Here is a 21,120-nt window from a genome sequence, read left to right as displayed (position 1 = left end):
CACATCTTCCCCGTGACTTCATCCTGGATCTGTGGAGGAGGATAGTTACGGAGCAGAGCAAGTTTGACAGCACTTCTGTGCATCTGAGATGTGTTCTCTTGGTAGTATCCCATATTATTTGGGGAAGAAGGACAGATTTTTTCCATACTCTTTACTGACCAATTTTATTTTTTGTCTAAGTTTATTGAATATGACCCCCTTTCAACAGCTTTTTGCTGTTATTATCTAAACATAAGTAATTTTCCTATGTGATAGAATTACAGAAGGTTTGATGTGTGAACAAGCAGTTAACTGAGCTGAATAGTTCAGCATTGAGTTAGCTGATCTCTCAAAGGTGTGTCCTCTCTTGAGGTACTGTGAAGTGTGGGAAAAGACTTTCTGAGCAGAAGACAAAAATATTGCTAGTTTTCCAGATGCCTCTGCTGTACTTTGTGGAAGTGCTGCCTCTTTGTGTTTTTCATTCAAATCAGTGCACTATGGGCAAACAATCAGCCAAGTTACAGAAGAACTCAATGGCACAATTATTCCGATATTTGCTGTTTTCCTCTATCAAACCCTCAAAATCATTTGAACATTGTTAGGAATATCTGTCTTTGTAAATATATTGTAACTGAGCTGTCTTTAGAGATATAAATTAAAGAACAAATTTTAAATCATTGGCTGCTGTCCTAATGTCCTGGCTTCCTGTTACTTTGGTCAGCGGGTGGCCTGGTCAGCCTTTCCAAAGCCAATTTTCATTTTAAGATATTTTTATTTCTTCGAAATAGGCAAAGCCTTTGGAAAATGAGGGAGCAGCCTGCTTGTGCTTGTGTGTGGGGATGAAGGCTTATATGTGCAACAAAGTAGCTGTAGAGTTTTTGTATTCTGTTTGCGGGAATAGTAAACAGAGCATCTAAAATAACCACTTGCACATTGCAACAAACACATCATCATTTGCTTAAAAAGAGTTATAATTACAGTTGACGAAGCATGGACACCATAAAAAATGCATTAGTTTGGCTTGACACATTAATTACCTGTTTTTGCAGATGTTTTTATATATTGTTGTGTGAACAGTTTACAAAATAATTACAGGAAAGTCATATGGAAAATAAACTAAGTGGGTGGTTTCTCGCCTTAATATTTTCATTCATGTGAATCTGTGTGAGGCACAGCTGCTCTGTAGCAAATGCAGAGGGAGAGAGAGAGATGGGGAATCTTGAGGGGTTTTTATTCTAAGGTTTCTATGATCAGCCTTGCTGCACTTTTATATCTTGCTTTAGCAGTGTACTTTTAAAAAGTGTAAAATGACATTGGTGATTTAATCCCAGTGATCAGGAGGGGGGAGAAGCTTTGATCCTGATCAGATGAAACATAAATCTTCTAGTATCTAGGAAAATAAATGAAAAATCAATATTATTTTAAGCAGGATGATCTTTTATGAGCAGTTGTAAAGATTCATCAAAGGCTTTGACACAGTTTAAACATTTCCTGTTTGCTGCCATTTAAAGAAAAATGCCTTTCAAGTTTAAATTGTAATTAGAGAGGTACCTCTTTAGATTATTGTGGGCTAACCACAGAATGGAAATAAGAGCTCAATATGCTCACACAATATTTAAATCAAAAGTTCTTAACTAGGAATAAATGATTATTCCTAATTTATTATAAAATAAAATTGATGCTTTTGAAAATACACATTTTTGCATAACTAAACCCAATATTTCATGGCAAAATGTAACATTGCATAAAAAAATGCATGAAGTCTGAATCACAGCTTTGACATCTGTCAGATACAAGGATTTGTTCTAGTACTGTGTTTTAGTGATTTATTTGGTTTTAAGTGGACAGTTCTATGACCTCGAATTTGGCATAAATGCTTAAGATTATTTTTAGCTTAATGGGGTCTTTATTGTTACTGTCTGTGTTTGAGGCTTTTTAAGTAGCATTTATTTGTTTATTAAATTTATATCCTGTATTTATTTGCAGATTTTTGTGAGGTATTGGCTGTTTAAATGGGAATTTGTATTGCAGTGTAGTTTTTTTACATTTTCTTGGTTAAACTAATGTAAAAAAATAAAAAGCCAAAATCCTGTTTCCATAAACCTAATTCTCAATCATCCACCTGTTAAAGTATTCGGAGACTGAACTGTTAATGATCTTATCCACAAATACGATGCAAGCACTTGTTGAATGAATGTTGTTTTGTGGGTCCACACCCTTTTTTATGGCTGAAGATTTTAATGAGGGAACAGTTTGCAAAGGTTATTTAACAAATTACTTGGGAAGGAAAAGCAGGAGGAAAACTGAAATTAATGTCTTGTGAAAGTAGGGAGAACAAAGACAGCTCTAAGGGGACATCCTAGCTGGTTTGTGTTAATTACTGTAAAATTACTGAAGCATTGGAAAAAAGCAATAAACATCCAAACTAAATACACATAACTAACAATTAAGCAGTAAGCTTGACTTTTATGATAGCCTTAGACACTACCCTAGCAGTTTTCTACCAGCCTGCTTGGAGGAAATGCTGGCTGAAGAGTTCATTGTTGCTGTGCAGGTGTCTTGTATTCTCTGAGTGGCTGCTGCTTGGTGTGTCTGAGAGAACTTGGGTGCTCACCAGTGCCTCAGCATGAGGAGGAGGTGTTGCGGTGCTGTAACACTACGTGCACAGATGAAAGCAAGAGAGTTACTCCTGCTTTAGCAAATTGCAACACACACTTATAAAAAAAAATACTGTGTATCTGCTCTCTTTTGATAATGCCAACTTCAAATTCAAAGAGTTGAGTGATGTTATTTTTTTTTAATCCTAGATGGGAGTAAGACTGGCAGTCCCATCAAGGGAACTGCTTACCAAGATTCCCCTAGGTCTTTAGAATGAGAGAAGCTACCGAGATACTGATATATAGCCGTGATATTGTATGCTGAAAGTGCACTGAATTTCTGACTGTCCCAAACCAAGTGTAGACAAAGGTTTTTCCAGAGCAGTCTGCATCCATATCCAAGGAGGTGACAATGACTTTTCCCTCCTGCTTTGAGGTGGATAGTAAAATTTACAAGAGATCACTTACCACAGAACTTGGAGTAGACCCAAAGTCTCTTCTGCTCACTCTTGTGGGAGTCTGGGTGTGATGGTTCTGTGTGTTCAGGTAGTCTCTAGTTGTGATATGAAAGGGAGTCTCTATTTTATAACAATCCACCTTGACCCCTACCTTTAATTCTGCCCTTGAAAATCTCACAATGTCTTACACAGTGACACAATTGCCCCCTGAAAACCTCCTGCAGTAATTTCTGAATGCAAGCATTCACACAGTAGGTTCTCTGTCAGAAATTCCATAATAAGCTTGCTCTTTTTTATGAGACTCATTCTTGATAACCCACAATAATCCTGTTTTTTTTCTTATCAGTTAAAAAGTTTCTGGTTAAACTCCTTCAAGGTTACACTCTGGTTCCTTTCATGGCCCGTTGATCAGTATCTTATGAGTTCCAGTCTTCGTTATTGTCTGTTATCTGCCGTTGGTTGGGGGTTGTGTATTTGTGTGTTTAATTTATTGCCCCTCCTGTTCCTTGCCTTGTCTTTCATGTGGGATAGCTGTTGGGCAGATATCCTTGCAGTTCCTTTTGCCCTGTTTGAGCATTGGTTTGAGAGGTGCTGGCTTGCACCTGGCAGTGCAGAGCCCATCACAGTCAAGGCTTTGTTTCTGCAAGTCTTGGATGGCCTCAGTTAGGGCTGGGAGAGTCTGTCAGGGCCATATAAAGTCTCTGCTGTCCTTCAGTCTTCTTCTGGGACAGTTGTCTCTATCTTTTTTTCAGCATAGTAATCTCATTTCTCTGCTGTAACAATTGTATCTCACAGTCCCTTATCTGTGCTTGGTGGTTGGCTGGTTGGGTGTTGCCATCACAAATTGAGCCTGTTACAGCAATATTGCTCAGGATGGGAATGCCTAAACATAAACTGAAAGCTTTAGAGTGAATCCAGAGTTAGTGTGGTGTCATGGGGTTCTCACCAAGAGTCTGGGTAGATTAGAAATAATACAGTGGTCATTTAGCCATCTAAAAGTGAAGTAGTTGGTGCAAGTGCTTATTCCTTTCTCCCTGTGTTACCCCAAGGCAGGAGGCAGGGAATGTCTAGCACTGGAAAGCTGTAAGCAGGAGTTCTTAGTGTCTCCTCAGTTGCTTTCTTGCTTTTAATAGCATTTCTAGACTTCATGTATAATTAGGAGAGTCCATACTGGAAACCCGAGGAAGAAAATAAGTTTGTTGTTTTGTTGTAAACATCTTACTCTGTCTTTCCTAATTGATTTTGCTTTTTGGAATACAGTATTTGGATCAGTGGTTTCTTTTAGTTCTTACTTATGTTACCATAGGAACAAATACCAAATCACAGAAATATTAGGAAAGGCTTTTTGTTTACCTTAGTCTATAGCAAGGCTTAATTTGCCATTTTCGTGGAACTCTGGGATCACAGTATTGGATTTTTAGAAGATGCATATCTTTAGGTTTGCTTATGAATAACCCAAAGGAAATCAAAAAGGTAGACTCAAAGTAGTCATGCTTTGATTATCTAGTACCTGTCTCTTTATAGAAAACATAACTTCTTTTTTCTCTGTTGAGGTGAATCAAGTCCAACTCGTCGAGAAGCAGTGAAAAGGAAGACTGCAGAATACCTTATGCGTGCTGAAAAAATTTCCAGTGTCTACCACAAAACCTCAGAAGATGCATCTATTTCTATGGTAGGCTTTAATTTATTCTTTTCTGAACCAGAATTTGGTATAATTAAGTAGCAAAGCATATTCAAGCTTAAGGTTCAAAAACTATCTAGAATTTCTCTTTTGTGAGGCCTCAGGGGTATTTTGATGTTGTGTTTCTGTTAAGCTGCCGTTCTTTCTGATTCTTCATGATGTTACGAGGAGTGCTTGGTTTAATACAGGACAGCTTTTCACATGCTTTCCTACTGCTCTTGGTTGATGATGTAGACATTTTTCATCATGCTGGAGAATCTAAAGGTAAAGCAGAAAACCTCACTGGAATGTAATGTTTCATATGACTTTTCTATGAGAATGCTGGTTGGTCCTGTAGGGAGTGAGAAACCTGTTGGTTTCTGTAGCCTAGCACATCGTGATGTATCAGAAGTGAGTCAAGCACAGGGTAGAGGGAATCAGAATAGTTTTCCACAGAACAAGTACTTAATAGAGCAAAGGTTCTTCCTGATCCTTTCAAATGTCTCTCTTGGATATGCTTGTGGGACCAGCTCCTTGATTTTTGAGAAGTTTCTGTGCTAATTCCCACTTTCTTGGGCAGAATACCCTTATCTGTACTTGTACAAAATACAAGCAAAGCTTGTTCTAAGATACCCTCAATAAATGTCTACCTTGCCCTTCCTTAAACAGTTCCTTTGGGATTTATCTGTTTTTACTTTAGGCTTTTACTGCAGTCATGCTAAACTGTGTTATTGTTGATGACTGCCCTATTGCAGTAAGTATAAAAGCTATGAACTTCCTGACTCTCTAATGTCAAGGGATAACAAAAGGGATAGAAGATTATTGCTTCTTACTTTGCACAGATCTAAAAATGCTTTAAGGAGACAACTGCTGCAAAAATTGGAACCCTTCTAAAAGGTGTCTATCTAATAAGTAAATCTAAAAAGCAAAGACACTGGTTTTTTAAGGCTAGATTTTTTTCATGTTGAGAGCCCACAAGTACATTTTGAGGATGTTCCAAATGGGATATATTTTGTGAGGCTTGGAGTCTTGCTGTTGCTATGAACTATACTTTGAACAATTTAATATTTTGGACAGACATGAACTCCTACTAGGTATTCTTTCTTTGGGTCAAACACCCCTGAAAATGGGGAAGAAGCTATATTAAATGGAATCCTCAGTGTGTTTGGAAACTGAAGAACAAGAGGAAAAAAAAGCCATGAACAACCTATTTTTGCCTTTTTATAAGTTTAAAAACTAACTGTGGTTGGGAAGGAGGAAGAAATAGGTTGCATTTTTCTATGTGAACTTGAGAGGTAAAGTATTTCCTCTTTTATGCTGTACTGAATAAGACACATACCTTCTTTGCAGATCCAAAGAAAAGCAGATTTAATTGGGATAAGACAAGAAAAAAAACCAGAGAGAATAAAAAACCATTCTCCTTCTGTGAGGAAACTCAAAATTGACAAATTATGGCAAATCTTGTTTAGCACACTGTTGCACCTGGCTGATTCTCCTGTTTACAAAAAAAGGCCATGTAGCCATGATTTAGCCTTGTTTTTGTCCTAAGTTTTTACACGTATTCTAATGTCCTTTATTTGCTGCTCTTCAATATGCATAAATTTTACTTTTATGTTAGAGCTTTGGAATTTGCTGATATTGAGGGCAGATGGTGCTTATGGGTTATGATGGTTGTGGTGAGGAACAGCTTTTCTCTGAGTTCATAGCTAAAAGTTAACTGGGAGGAGGACTTGACTCTCAAAGTTATTGTAGGGGTAGTGGTAGGGACCACAAAGAATTGGCATGCTCTGGCTTAGTGTCTTAAGGAAAATGAGGAATGTGACCCTTCCCGCGTGTTGGCTGCTGAGCAGACCTGAATTCTTACACCTTAATTACTGCTTATTATTTTTACTATAATTTATATTGGAGTTTGGATGAGTTATTCCATCCCGTATGGACAGTGATGAGTGCACTGAAACAACTTGCGTCTATATATAGTGGGGTTCTTGGGAGATACCAGTGGAAACTTGCAGATACTTTGTGTCCTTCTCGTAAAGACATTAAGTCCTTGGTGGGTAAGGTCAGTGCAGTGCCTGGGCCCCTGTTAGGACTGGCAGAGTGCAGTTTTGTCATGGGGAGCCTGGTTCAGTGCAGGGAATGTCATGACCAGGGGGGGTGTTGAGATCATTTGCACCTTGGAGGAAGAGGTTTGGCTAGTAAGTGAGCGTGGGCACTTAAGGCAAAGTGTTCTTGTTCGTGACCTGGTGTCACAGGGCAGAACTGCTTTGTCACCTGTCTGCTGTAGGCGGCTTTGTGTTTCCTACTGTGCCCTTAAAAGGAGCAGTCATGGGGATCAGCATCAGAACTAGGCTGACCTGTCCTTCTTACAGATGGAATTTTACTTCCTTCTCCTCCACCAGGCCGGAGAACTGTCCAGCGAGGGAAGGGGTAAGCTCAGGAGTGCAGGTGCAGTTATTGTCCTGCACTTCTCAGCCTATCAGATCTCCCAGAGGCTTGGGATGCCTGCTGTGTGCTGAGCCACCTGCAGCAGTCTCAAAAGACTGTGCCCACTAAATGAGCCCCCAGCTCCCCCTTTGCCATCTGAACAGCACATGAAGGTAAAGCATTTCCTTGGGGGCCTCAGGCAGAAGGAAGCAAGCCATTCTTTCATGGCTGGAAATGCCAGGCCCTTGCCTCTTTGAAGACCAGATTTCCCTAAGAAGGCAAAAGTCTGGTATTTGAGAGCTGAGAAGCAAAATTGTCTTTGATGCCATGGAAACCAAATAAAGAACAACAGTGCTTTGTTACTTTTCAGCAGTGTAACTCTCTTAAGATAGCATCCTTAGCAACCACTCTTCTGCTGGCAAGTGCAAGTGGTGAAGAGAGGAACACAAGAAGGTGGTGAAGGAGAACCTTTGGCATTGTTAAAGAAAGGTTGTGGGTAGAGGGCTTACAAGAAATGTAGGGAACTGACACAACTGTGACCTTGAGCTGGGAACATATCTGAGTATCCTATAAACATTGAGAAACCCATAAGAGTAGGAGACGTGCAGACAGCTGCTGGAGCTTTTAAACAGGTGTGTGGGCCTTCTGGAAAACCAAGCTGCAGCAAATGCTGTCCTTTTCTTCTTCTTCTTCTTCTTCTTCTTCTTCTTCTTCTTCTTCTTCTTCTTCTTCCTCTTCCTCTTCCTCTTCCTCTTCCTCTTCCTCTTCCTCTTCCTCTTCTTCTTCCTCTTCTTCTTCCTCTTCTTCTTCCTCTTCTTCTTCTTCCTCTTCTTCTTCTTCCTCTTCCTCTTCTTCTTCTTCCTCTTCCTCTTCCTCCTTTGGTGTAGCACAGCAGCCTCAAGGACTGTCTCTTGGACAAGTGCTCCAGAGTGTTCTGTAAGAGCAGCACTGGGTCATTTTGCAGATTCTCAAGCTGCATTTTCTCCTCTGCCCCTTTATAAGTAGCATCTCTGGGGAGCCTCCTCCAAGCCTGAGTGGGAGCTGCATCAACAGCCTCTGAATCACACTGGATTGACCATCAGAAAGCTGCAGTCTTGCGTAGCTGTCAGCTGCAAAGCCCAGCTCAGCTGCTTGTACAGGCTGTGGGACCATTTTAACTTTGGTAGTTTTTATAAAGCATATATTTTCCCTCTTTGAAATTAGTTCTGATTCTACTTATGCCTGACTTTGTATATTTGGAGTTGTTTCTTTTTGTACCATTATGAAAGCTGTTGTCTTTTAAAATGTCAATTATTTTTGATTTTCAAAGCAATTTAGTAACAAGAGGTGCATGCAAGCCTGATGCCCAAACAGAAGAAGCAGTCTTTGTGGTTTCCGTAAGATATCTTCCTAAAATTCTCATTAAATGTGCATGAAAATTACATGAAGTATAAAGAAAATGCACTGCATAGTTCTGTGAGATATAAATTTAACATAAAATAAGAGATTCAGTCTCAACTTCTAGGATCACATCCAAGGTGTGTCCCAGCATCAGAAAAGGTGCATTCCCCAACTGGTGCTCACTGAGGGCCTTCTTAAGCACACTGTAGTTCTGCCTGGTTCAGATGCAGGCAGAAATCCAACCTGGTTTTCTCCTGGTGCAGAGAGAGGAAGGAGCCAGGATGTTTGCCAGACCAGGAGAGCTGGAAGCACTGTCACACCCATGAGGCAGACACCAGTGTATCTGCATCAAAACAAGGCATCTCCTTGCTGCAAGTGAAGGTCTGGCTATGCCACAGGTAGATAGTTACTAAAATTATCAGAATTAGACCTCTGAATGGCAAGGGGAGATCCCATTTTGATGTGCAGGTCTGCACTGGTGTTCATGAAAGTTCTCTTTTCTTATGCTGAGGTTCTGTGGTGACTGATGTCAAAGGTGGCAGCATTAGCAGTTAAATGAGCAGAACTTTCTGGGTGCAAGAATGAAGAGGTGAAAATAAAGATCAAATATTTAATTCGAGGGAAATGCAGGGAAAACTGTGGTTGTGCTGGGAAAGCTTTGAGAGACCAGTGCAAGGGGCATCACATGGATTGCTTTGAGCAACCAAGGAAGGACCAGGACTCCACCATTCCTCATGTTTCACAGCATCCCAGGAAGTAGAGGGGTGCAAGGAACCCCACAACAGATGCTGGGGTGCCCCCAGCCTGAGATGTACACATGGTGTGGTTCTTGGGGTTGTCCTGTGTGAGGCCAGGAGTTGGATGTGATGATCCTTGTGGGTCTCTTCCAACTCAGGATATTCCGTGATTTCCCATCAAATGGTATTTGTGTCACTGGGCTGGGGATAGTGCTCTTGCCTTAAATGAGGTTAATATGAAATGCCCTTTCCTTTACCTGACTGGTAGAGTACTTCTCTGTCTCCCTCTGCTCTTATAACTGCTAGCAGTGATGCCAAAGCGGAGGCAAGAGCTATGGCCTTGTGTAGCTTGCAAAACTAGAGCTTTCCAAAGGCAAGCAGTGGCCACAGGCTGCTCAGTCCTTGCAGGAGCATCACAACAAGCATCAACCTTTTCTCCTTGAAGTTTACACATGGTAACCAAAAGGTGATGGTGGGAGAGGAACTGCTGATGCCTGTCCTCACTCAGATAAATCCAGCAATGCAGCTCAGAGTGTAGTCTGGAAATAGAGAGGGCCTGACCACAACAGAGAAGATCCTGGGATACCTGAGCAGCATGCTGAGCATTTGGACAGGCTGCTGAAGGCCTGCTGCAGGCAGAGGTAGCCTGCCACTTTGTCCAGAATGTTTGTCTCATTTCTAAAGGCAAATTAAGCTTTTGATTTTTTTTTTGTTATTCTCCTTCCTGTATTTTTTTTTTTGTTCCTCTCTTTTTTGATGAGAGTGGGGGTTTTTAGTTATTTTCCTTATTGCTGCTTAGATGCTGAGCTTGGAGTTTTACTCTATTCAGAGGAGCAGGCTCTTTCATAGAGTGCTTAATTGCTGTAGTTTTGGGAATTGTTCTGGGAATTTAGAGTTTGCTTCCAGCCTGCTTCACAACAGAATGTGATGCCTCCCCATCACTGGGCTCTTCTATTAGACTTTGAAACAGTGAAACCAAAGTACTGTAAAGAGCAAAACCGATAAAAATGGAGAGCCTGCTGGGAGCTGTGGAGATGTGGATGTGATTGTAAATCCTTTTAAGGTAAGAAGTGATGTTAGAGCACATATATAAAAAACAGTGTGTGTACACAGTATTACTGACTGTGCCACCACTGGTCACATTTTAGAGGACCTAAAATAAATATACTGGCTCTTTGGATAGGATGCATGAAGAAATCTGATTGTATAGCATTATTAGACAACTATTAACTTCTGTAGAGTTGTATGAACTTAATTTATGGTTGAAATGTTTTTCATAAGAGAAAATTTTAAAAGCATGATTATTGAGGAATGATTATAAAATGTAATAGCAAGCAGATAGGAGTGAAAGTCTTTTATAGTAGTCTAGAGGATTAGGAAATATTCTCTTCCTTTAAATGTATTCCTTAGAATGCTTTTGAAATCTTGTCATGAATAAACTGTGTTAGCACAACTCTTTGTTTCAAAGGAAGTATTTCATTATTGCAGAAAAATTGCACACTCTCAAAATACTTCCAACAGCTTGCTGGAATGTGGAACTGAAATGAGGTTTGGAGAAAAAAGTTCATGTAGAGTTTTCTTTTTTTGTTTTTCTTCCTGTTAAAGCCTTTAGTTTTAGATTCTAGAATCTGGGCTGTTTTAACTGCTGTTGGTACTCCTGCTTGGCAGGGTTTACGTGAAAAAACTATTATCAGACCCAGACAAATAAATGAAGATAACTAATCAACTCCTAAACGCTGAGCGCAGAAAAACGCACTTTTCTCCAAGCTTTTTGAACATGTGTTTATGGCCCTTTTGGATTTTGTGGGCAATGAGTACTTAAATAAGTACTGATTTTTAGGAAGGAATTTGGAAGGAGAGAATGTTTTTGACTGGCAACGTGAATGGGCTCAGTTTTGGGGAAGGCTTTGAGGAGTTGCTTTAGCCTTTGAGGATAGCACAGTAAGGATGTCTGAGGAAGAAAAAATAGGGGGACAGGAAGTGGCTCTGCCTAGATCAGGATCTTGGAATTTCTCATCACAAGGGAAAAAATTTTGATTTTTCCTGATAGTTAAGCATTTCATCCACAGCATATTTGCTTACCAGCCATTTTCCTTTGTGACATAATCGTTAAATATTGCCTCAGAATGTTGACAAATTAGAAAAACAGCTTTTTCCTCTTGGAAGTCTAGAAATCAAGGAGTTTCACCTTCCTCTTTCTTTGCACCTTTGTGTGATAGAAATGTACATGGGGAGGCCAGGTTATGCTTGAAAGGAGTTTGGCATTCAGCAGCTCTGAAATGAAGTTACCTTATTTGTGAGGAAGACATACAGGTCTGTGGTTCTAGTAGAAGCTACATGTTGAATTTTTGGAGGAAGATCTAATGAATTCTCTCAGCTGGCAGCTAGAAACTGCTGAAAATGTTTGTTCACATGCCAGAGGTATATGGGATGCTTTAGAGGTTGATCTTTGTCCCAAAAGACTTCCAGTTGAAACGTCTTTCCCCCTCTGACATGGAAGCTTTGAGTTTGCTCTGAGAAACTATGAACCACAGTATGGACAAACATCTATGTGTATTAGTGAATTAACTACTTGAATAATTAGCACCTGCCAATTTTCTTGCTGTGGTGTTAATTTCTAGATTAATGATACATAGCTAGCTACTTTTTTCTAAGGCAGCTTTAGGAGTCATTTCTGTTGTGCACCTTATTATTAAAACGATTTCATAAAGCTCACCAGAGAGCAAGAGAACCCTGTTTATAATTCTATATTTTATGTTCTTCAGATTTAATTAAAAAAAGCCTCTAATTTGCTTTCTCCTCCTCAGTGATCTCTGAATTATTTTGTACCCTGAATACCTGTAAGGCTTTGATTGATTATTATTATGTGGTAAGAACTGAGTAATCAATTGCTGGGTTCCATTAAGCGTAGAAAAGATAAAAATTCATTGCATTTTTCTTTTTGAAATTTTGTTTTCAGTGTTATGTCGACTTTTATTTACTTGCAAGTTGGTTTTTTTTCCCCCCGCTAAGGACAAACAGAAAACTTCTCCTTTCATCTTCAGTCTCTCTGATTTATGATAAATTTAGTTTCCTTCGGCCTGGCATTTGCTTCAGCAGGCAGTCTTCCTTCAAGTACCACCCTGATTGATGTATAATCTTTGATATCTTCCATTAGCCTCCAGGATCACTAAGTTCAAGGCCCTCTTGGAACCTAAGGAGCCCTGCCGAGGAACTGAAGACCTTCAGAGTCCTTGGGGTGATTGACAAGGTAATTCTTCAGTGTCTCTTCAAGAATTCAGTCATAAATCGACTGCATGCTGACATTTTGTCTTTGAAGCTGTGGATCTTAAGGATATGAAACAAAAGGGGAAAATGACTCAAATGCATCTGCACTTTAAAATAACAAAAGTAGAATAAAGAAAGGCTTTTATCTAAGCAATTCATGTAAGGTCATGCAAAATGTATTTGAGCTAAAGGATAAGGTACATGTTTGGTAGCATTCGATGGGATGAGGCCTGTTTTTCAAAAATGGAATCACAGTTGCCATTCTGGGGTAAGGACAAGTTGATGTGTTTTCACTTGAACAATCTGGTAGATACTTGAAATATAGAAGGGTAGAAATTCTTACTTTTGAACTCTTTACTTGAAATGGGAACTGGGGACACACACACACGCACGATTGTTCTCCTTCCCTGAGAATTCAGAATTGAAATCCCTTGCCAAGACAGAGATTCAGCAATGAAGCCAAGCTTATTTTTGAGTCATGCAAATAATGTCTTCCAAAATCCCAGGATAATACCCGTCTGTAAACACTAAAGGACCATACTGATCTTTTTGCAAGCCTAATTAAGAGACCAGAAGAATTGTTGGGTTGTTTTGATAATGCTGATCAGTTACCACCTTACCAAATACTTTTAAGATGATGCATTATTCAGCAGTGTGACAGTGGCTAATGCAGACTGTAACAGCTCGTTTCCTTTTTGCTGTGCCAAATCCCTTGTGCCTTTTGATAGTTCCTTATGTAGTCCCTGGTTTGTGCATGAGCTACTGATGCACGGTCAATTTATGCATTTGTAACGTGCATCAAAAACCTGTGGCTCATCCCTTGAGGTCTGTATTTCTTGGTTTCTTTTTCTTGTTGGACTGAACCTAGCTATTGGGACTGGTTTTTGTTTTTCTTTGCCTGTTTCGTTGTAATTGTGTGCATAAGTTGATAACTTCTCCTCAGAGGGTTGTATATATTAGGTATTATGGTTGTTTTTATAGCATACAATGTTTTCTAAGCTCTGACTTCATATTCATTGTATCTTCTTGCCTCAGTTTTAAGTAGAGAATTTAGCCTGTATACCACTCTGTACACATATCAGAGAGACATGTTGGAAAGACCACCTATCTGTAGCACCTGTTAGTAGGTGCTAATTAAATTAGTGCAGTAGGCATGGTTTCTGTGAACTAGCCTGACAGAGTGAGCCTGCAGAAGTGCTGGAAATGGATCAAGAAAGACTTTTTTGGTATCTCCATTCTTGTGTAATGATAACGAACAGCTACTGGAAAAGATCAGAATGAAACTTTTGGAGTCCTTGGTGGTACCAGATCTCCTTAGCTCTCTCTGAGCAGTTTCAGTAAGTGTCCCAGGTGTGAGCTGAACACGTCCAGATCTTTGAATCAGGGTTCTAATGATGGTAAAAATGCAAGATTCCCAGAGTTGGAGATGTATGCAAGGAGTAGCAGGCCTGTGCATACAGCTGGAATGCTCCTGTGTAAACAGTATCATGGGGCTCAGAGTTCATGTTTAATTATTATGTAGAAAAGTGAGCAGGATTCTTTCAGATGTCTTTGTACTCTGCGTTCCTACTTCCAGATTCTCTTGTCACAATCTTAGCCTTATTCTGAGTATGCTGCTTTTGATCATATATTTCTAGGTGTTTGTAAAGTTGTGAGGCAAATGAAAACCTGCTCTGTGCCTGGAGAATATTTTATTTGGTTTTATAATGCATACACAAAATGCATGTGAATGTGAAGCAGAAGTGTGCACATGTATCTGTGGGCTGGAGGTGGTGTCCCTGCCTTTGGTTTAAAGCACCATCTCTCTTCCTTCCTCACCATCACTGTCATTTCACTCCTTTTCTGCTTCCATATGCCCTAAAGCTCACATCATGGAGAAATCCAATCAGTGTGTAAGTATCCTTGCTGGAGCCAGGCAGATGACAGAGCGTGCTTGTTCCTGAAAATGGATTTTGATTTTCAGGGCCGGCATTGAAGATGCCATGCATTTGGGCACAGGGCTGTAACTGTAACTGTTCAGCGCCATGCAGAGTTTTGCCTGAAAATAATCTTCCATTCTAACCCTAAGGTAGCTGCTTTGGTTTCAGCAGAAAATGGGTGTGTGAGTTGTAATGAGCCCCTGGCATTGTAACTGCTGGCTTGACTAACCCTGTGCAAGACTGGCTTGAACACACTGACTTAAAAATGGTGTTGGTTGGTCTGCAGACTTGTCCTCCCACTGCTGAAACCCAGAGTGGTGTCTGCCTGCTGCAGTGCTGCCTCGACAAAACCAGCTGTTAACCTTCCCTCATTCAAATGCTGAAAGGTTCAGTGCTTTCCCTTAGAGTAATGTCACTCTTTGTTCTTCTTTTGAAGCCTCTTGAAGTGTTTTGAATTGGCTTAATTTTCACAGACAAAATGCTTGTTGCTACCTGAAACTCTGGGTTTTTCAAACTATTTTAGACTAGGCAGAATGATTAGATATTTAATTTTAGCCTAGTTTATTCCCAATGTGCAGTCTTTCTTTCCCTGTCTGCCCTTTCACCTTCCTTGTCACCTGAATAATTTTTGTTGCCTTGACCCTTTTCTGTTAAATTTGAGAGAGCTAGAGATCTTAGCATTTTTAAACTCCTTGAATTATTGTGAAAATTCAGGGAAGAATGCCTATAACTGCCTTGCCTCCCACCCTTCTACTTTTGCTCCCATGCAAACGCTGTAGTATAAATCTGACTATTTTAGTAGACCAAAGAGGACTTAGGTTTTGCTTGAGGAAACCAGTCTTTTTTTTTTTTGAGTGCTGCTGCTGCTGTGTTTGCTCACTTCATGGTGTCAGAAGTTAATGAGGTGGTGTTTGCAGGTATTTTATATGTTTAATATGTACAGAGCCTGCCTGTGAGTAGGTTTCTGGAATAGAGGTGTAATCTAATTGTAAAGGTGGCTTTTGGCCTGCAAACGTTGTGGAGTGTGAGGTGCTGCTGTTTGGGCAGCAAAGCTCTTATTAGTGTCAGCAGAGGTACTGCATTGAAAACAAATACCTAAATATTGTAGCTGTTGTTATCACCAACCACAAATGATCAATAGTTTAATAAGCTCATGCACCTTAAAGTAGAAAACTTCTTTTTTGGAATAGGAAAGAGTTCTGCTTTCAAAATTTGCCTAATTAAAAATCAAGGTTGCAGTTCTGTGCTGAGTTTCTGCCCTAGGCAAATCTCTCCTTTGAAGCTACAGCTGGCCCCTAAAGAAACGACTTTGTTATGGTGCTGCTGGATACCTTCACAATGCTGTTTCAAACCCAATTTCTTATTCTTTAGAAGCCTCTGTTATTTAGATTCATTCAATTTAAAGATTCATCTTGAAAGCAGAGTGCATTAAGTAATAACTATGCCTGTGTAACCAATGGCTGTCATTTATGTCTCTTCTATGCCCTCCCCTGGTCCCCTATCAAGGCTGGTGTGGCTGTGTTCAGTTCTTCCACAGCTGTCCATACGTTTGAGCTTGTTTGTTAAGCTTTATTATGAAACCTAATAAAATAATGTACTCTCATCAAGGTCTTGCTGAAATTATTTTGGGAGTTTCTGAGATAGATAACTGTTTTTAGAAAATGGAAGCAATTCTGTTAATCTTGAATATAGAGGGTTTTTTGTGTCTCCCATGCTGTTGTGAGAAGTCCTAACTCTGGTGGGTGTACATTTTGATGAAGTGACTTTAAAAATATGCAGGAGAACCAAACTAATATTAATTATTTATAAAGTGTGATTACTACTTGTCTGCTTAATGAGTGAAAGTGCCAAAAAGCAGAAATATGTAGAATATATGTCAGCTTCACATGCATAATCTGCAGACCCAGAGTTGAATTCAAACAGGTCATGGCTAGTTCTGATGAAATTTAATCAGAGGGGAAGGAGGAATGGGCCCTTCTTATGGCAGCATGTGTGTTGTTGTGCGTGAATAACAGACATAGCTAACTATGTCCTGTTAGTGTTTGTTAGTAACTTAAATATTCAGCCTTTTATTGGGAGGTGAGATTAAAGACTGTTGCAGCTGTGAAACTGAGTTGACCGTGGCAGATGTTTTCTCTCCCCTGGCTCTCAGGTGCACTCTGTCAAGCATCTTTAGATCATCTTACGGATTTGAGTAAGTGCTTGTGTGTGCCTAAGAGCTGTGGGGGAAAGGGATCTGGAATGTACCTACAAACGGGGCATAATGGAAAATAGCAATGGCAAAAAGGTTGAAAATCTGAAACTGAGTAATAATAGTAACTATTCATGCAAATAAACTTTTAAGAGCTGCTTTTATGTTTCGATAATTTTAGTTTCTTAAGTGGCTTGCCAAGTCCTACATAATCAAATCAACTACAGGGTTATTGTCAAAGCTGATTTCTTGACTCCCTGCCTTCCTTTCCCTACTGCTGTGGGATTATCCCTAAACTACAGTCAGGTTTCAAGTCCCAAGTAACAAAGCTTGCTCAACTTTAAAACGTAGTCTCTCTGCCAGCTGGAAAGAGCCCTGTCCCTTCTTCCCTGCCCTCAAACACCTGTCACTTGTTTCCTGAAATCTTTCCATTTACACAAATCTGAACATTTCTGAGTGTTTGTTGTTGTAACCCTTAGCTTCTTTCTAGCTTCTTTCTTGTTTGTCTCACTATAGTAATAGTATAGTAATGCAAATTTTGCCCTTGCCTTTAGAAAAAAGAAATTACATTGTTGGACTTTCTTCTGCAGGCTGTACTATATGTATCTTGTGGCCTTTAGAAAGAAATAAATTATTAAGATTTTTTTTTTTTAAGCCAAAGTTATTTAAGTTTATCTTCCTAAGTTGCTTAGTACATAATTGGTGCCAGGCAATTACTCCGGGATGCCAGTGGCATTTCATATTGTAAAATGCTTTCACTAGTAAAACCTGCCAGATATATTTTCTAGGTTAATATTTCACCATTTGTAATTTATTGGCCAGTTTCTAGTTTACTTTAAGAAAATGGACTTTCTGTTACCAACCAATTCAAAGTATTTAAAAATTCGAATTTGAATATATGCTGCTTTCTTAGCATTTTCATTATTTAAAGCTGCACCATTTGTCTTATAAGTACACTATTATTGCAAGTCATAGAATATACGGGCTGTAAGTTCCTTAGAATAATGGTTTGAAAAGAGGAATAATTGCAAACTGAAGATAATTCATATTGCACAGGTACAAGGATAAGGAATAATCACATTTTTCATACATATTAGCCAAATGTAATCTCTTTCTGTAACGACAGAGGGAGACGAGTGAGAGTCCGGGTGGTGTAATCTGAAAAGTGACAAGAATAAATCTGTGTTAAGTAGATCTTTTAATCCTGGTAGCCTTGTGACAGCTGGCACAGCTGAGGAGAGCAGGAGGAATTGCACCCCTGCTCCTGCCCATCAACACAGCCGTGTCCTGAGTGCAGCACCCAGCTGTATTCCAGCCCCAGCTGAGGTTTTCTTGCAGTCCCAAATACTTGTGCTTAGGATCAGGTGGATGACTTGTCTTGTTCCTTGTAATCTGTCAGTACAGCATTTTCCACCTGGTGGGGTAAACACAGGAAAAAAATCCCAGGTGATCATTTTATATAACATATTCAAGTTTGCAGGACTTCTGTTAGAGTATCTGTCCTGTGATAAGGGTACATTTGTTTAGCAGATAAGGACCAGAGTGAATAGGTGGCCCACTGGTGACAATATTACATGATGTGTTTTAAGTGTAGAGCAGCAATTTAATAACAAAATGGAGCTGGTTTTAAAGTAATCCCTTAGTCGTGGTTTGTCTTGGAAACCTTTCTGCTATCTGGTACTGGAGTAAGAGATCCTATTCCATTTTCTTTGATCAGGCACGAGGTATTTTTCACTTGTGTTAGCGAACTTAAAGTCACATTTTTGTAAGCAAATGTGTTGACGTGTTTGTTTTGATTAGTGTTAAAAGCTGCTCCAGTAAATAAAAAACACAGGTATGTTCTGTGCTATGTCCTGAAAGAACAGAAACTAGGAAAAAAATCAGTATGGAGATGCTGGGCAGGGGAGAAGGGGGAGAGGGGGAGAAATCCCAGAAAAGGAAGGGTAACTGGGGAAGCAGATGTCTGCAGCGTGCAGGATTTGTGCGTTAGTGTTAAAGCCACCTGCGGAGAGCAGCGCAGTTCAGAGCAGTCCTCGGTTGTCCCAGTGCTGTCCCCGTGACCTTGGTTGGGTGCTCGGCGGGGTGAGTGCTGGTTCACCATGTTCTTTTTTTCCTGGTGACTTGCCTGTTGCCTGCCCCTGGGTCTTTGCTCCCCGTTATGCTGACTTCTGCAGTATTCCTTCAGTCTCTTATCTCAGGGCTTTGATGCATATGTTCTGAAGGTGGCCACCGTGACTTTGGGTGGCAGCAGATGGTAAACCTTCAGGCTGCCACCGGCTATACTGGTGTTAAGTTGGAAACTTAACGTTTGATGAAGAATCAGTACTGCATATGAAAGAGCTTTTACTGCAGAAATATCTTTTAATTAAAAAAAATTAGCATACCGAAACATTTGCTAATTTCTGTGCATTTATAGGATCTTAAAATTAACTGTTTTCTTAAAGCTAGACTATGGCTATTTACCAGGCAGGTTTTATTTTATTTTTCTCCAATTAATTGTACCTCCTATATTGAATTGAATTTAATTTATTTTCCTCTAAGCTGTTGGATACACTGTAAATCAAATCTAAGAAGCTAATTTTTTTAAGTAGCTGCTGTCAGCATCAGAATTAACCCTTGACTTAGGAAAAAAAAAAAGAATTCACAAGTAAGAAATCCTATTTGGAATCACAGAGGGGTATTGCTATCTGCACTTTACTGAGATGCTGTCATGCAGTGCTGCTGCGTTCACTTGTTTTTTGGGATGTTCCTTAGAGCTTCAGTGCTTGTACAAAATTAGGATGTCTGTGCTGCTGAAGACCCTTATTTACATTAGATATTTATTTGTGGTAATTGCTCTTTGTGTCTCAGTGGTTTTGGCCATGTTGAGGTGGTTGTCAGTGCAAAAAAATAGAGAAAGAATGAGTAAGCAACAGTGCCATAAGAGCCAGCGTGAAACGTGGACCTTGACTCTGTTTGTCCATTAGTATTACAAAGAGGATTTTGCCTTGTCTCCTTTTGTGTTACAGCCTAGCTGCTCAGTGCCGAGGAGTGCCCTGCTGTGCCTTCTTCTCCCTGCTCCCTGAAACAGGATGCTGAATGTTACAGCCGACAGCTCGTTGTTAGGAGATATTAAATATTACAACTTAGATGGTGAAAGAGGTTTTGTCAGCTTATGTGAGCTAGAAGCAGCCTAGTCTAGTGCTAGCATCTCTGTGTGATCTGCTCTGGAGAATAACAGAGTTCTGTCCCAGTGAATGCTCTGTGGAATCCTGTTTTGCCCCATTGTGCCATTAGCGTGGGAACTTGTCACTTTGCATTTTAAAAGGAAATCTTAGAATTACAGAAGCACTTTTGCAACGGGAGAGAAGTGTGAAGGAATGCAAACAGGAGACTTGGTGCACTTCTATCTATAAATTGGCTGTAAAGCATGAGGTGAGGAGAGTAAGCTGGCACCTGGGTCAGTGGCAGGGGTACAGTTTTGCCCTTCTGCAGCAGTGTTGTAATGCATCCAAGAGCTGCTGACCTTTCTTTCTCTGCTCTGGGTGTGATAAAAATTCAAGCAAATATACTTGCAACCCTCTGTTTCTTGGGCTTAGCCCTTCGTGAAATGGCTTTCTGATAGCCACTTGCCCATTCACGTAGTCCTTTATTTACCTGGGAGAACCTGGTTAAACCCCATCTTTGCAATAATGCATGCAGGCTGCTTTCCCTTGAAACAAGTGTTTGATTTGGTGGGCCCACGTAAGGTCTGCAGTCTGCCAGGGCCAAATGGACCATCACTACATGAATTTCTCAAGTTACTTCCAAGGCTCTTCCTGGGCTTCTTGGAGTCCGTTTTGAGGTAAACAGTCTTGCCAAAGGTTGGTACTGAATCAAGAAAGAAGTAATTGTCCCTAAAATGAAGTGGAGCTGTGAATGAGGTGTTAATCACTTGGGGAAAGTAGGTACTTGATGGGAGGCAAAACAAAAGAGCTGGTTAGTTGGACTGGGTAGTCCATCTAGGTGGTTAACCTCAAAGGCACAAGGATATTAGTTGTTGTTATTGCAGGTATAAAACTGTAGCTGCTACTTTCATGTGGATGCTGCAATATAACAGCAGATGAAGTTACCCTACAGGGACCTGCTGTCTGCTTTATTCTTGTTAGTGGTCGTGGTTCTATACCTCAACTTACGGGGCGAGGGCTCAGTAATCTCTTCTGTTGCACCATATGCTAATACAGTGCTGATAAGCAAGTGTGAAAAATGAAAGGGAGGAATACATTAATTGTATTTGTGCAATAAGGTATGCTATCAAAGGTAATTATTTCATGACAGTTTTAGTTATAGCAGTTGTTTTATCATGGAATAAAAGATGGCTTTAGGAGCCTTTTATTGGAAAGACAATTGTATCAAATTAGTACCAAATTAGATTTTTGTCTTTATAAAGGTGAGCAAACCCATGAGCAGTTTTTAAATTGGTGTCTTCTACTCTACAAATGAACAAATCCTGTTTGAGGGTTAAAGAAGCTATTATTCTGTCCTTTATG

At 40.0% G+C, this 21,120-nt stretch overlaps 1 protein-coding gene across 5 annotated transcripts in view; it reads left to right on the top strand.

Moving 5' to 3' along the window:
* RPS6KC1 (ribosomal protein S6 kinase C1) overlaps window positions 1-21,120 on the top strand; it is an 86,596-nt gene that overhangs the window by 33,479 nt on the left and 31,997 nt on the right. For all 5 annotated transcript variants that reach the window (XM_042051488.1, XM_042051487.1, XM_042051490.1 and 2 more), the window contains 2 exons: window positions 4,588-4,706; window positions 12,393-12,485. In XM_042051488.1, coding sequence (XP_041907422.1) covers window positions 4,588-4,706; window positions 12,393-12,485 — 212 coding nt within the window. The remainder of the gene's footprint in view (window positions 1-4,587; window positions 4,707-12,392; window positions 12,486-21,120) is intronic.

Source organism: Corvus kubaryi, unplaced genomic scaffold (assembly GCF_017639235.1).
Source record: "Corvus kubaryi isolate FWS band 111438036 unplaced genomic scaffold, C.kubaryi_AGA036_p1.0 76, whole genome shotgun sequence".
In the NCBI taxonomy this organism is placed as follows: Eukaryota; Metazoa; Chordata; class Aves; order Passeriformes; family Corvidae; genus Corvus; species Corvus kubaryi.
Note: the sequence above shows the minus strand (reverse complement) of the source record. Positions and strands in the feature narration are given on the sequence as shown.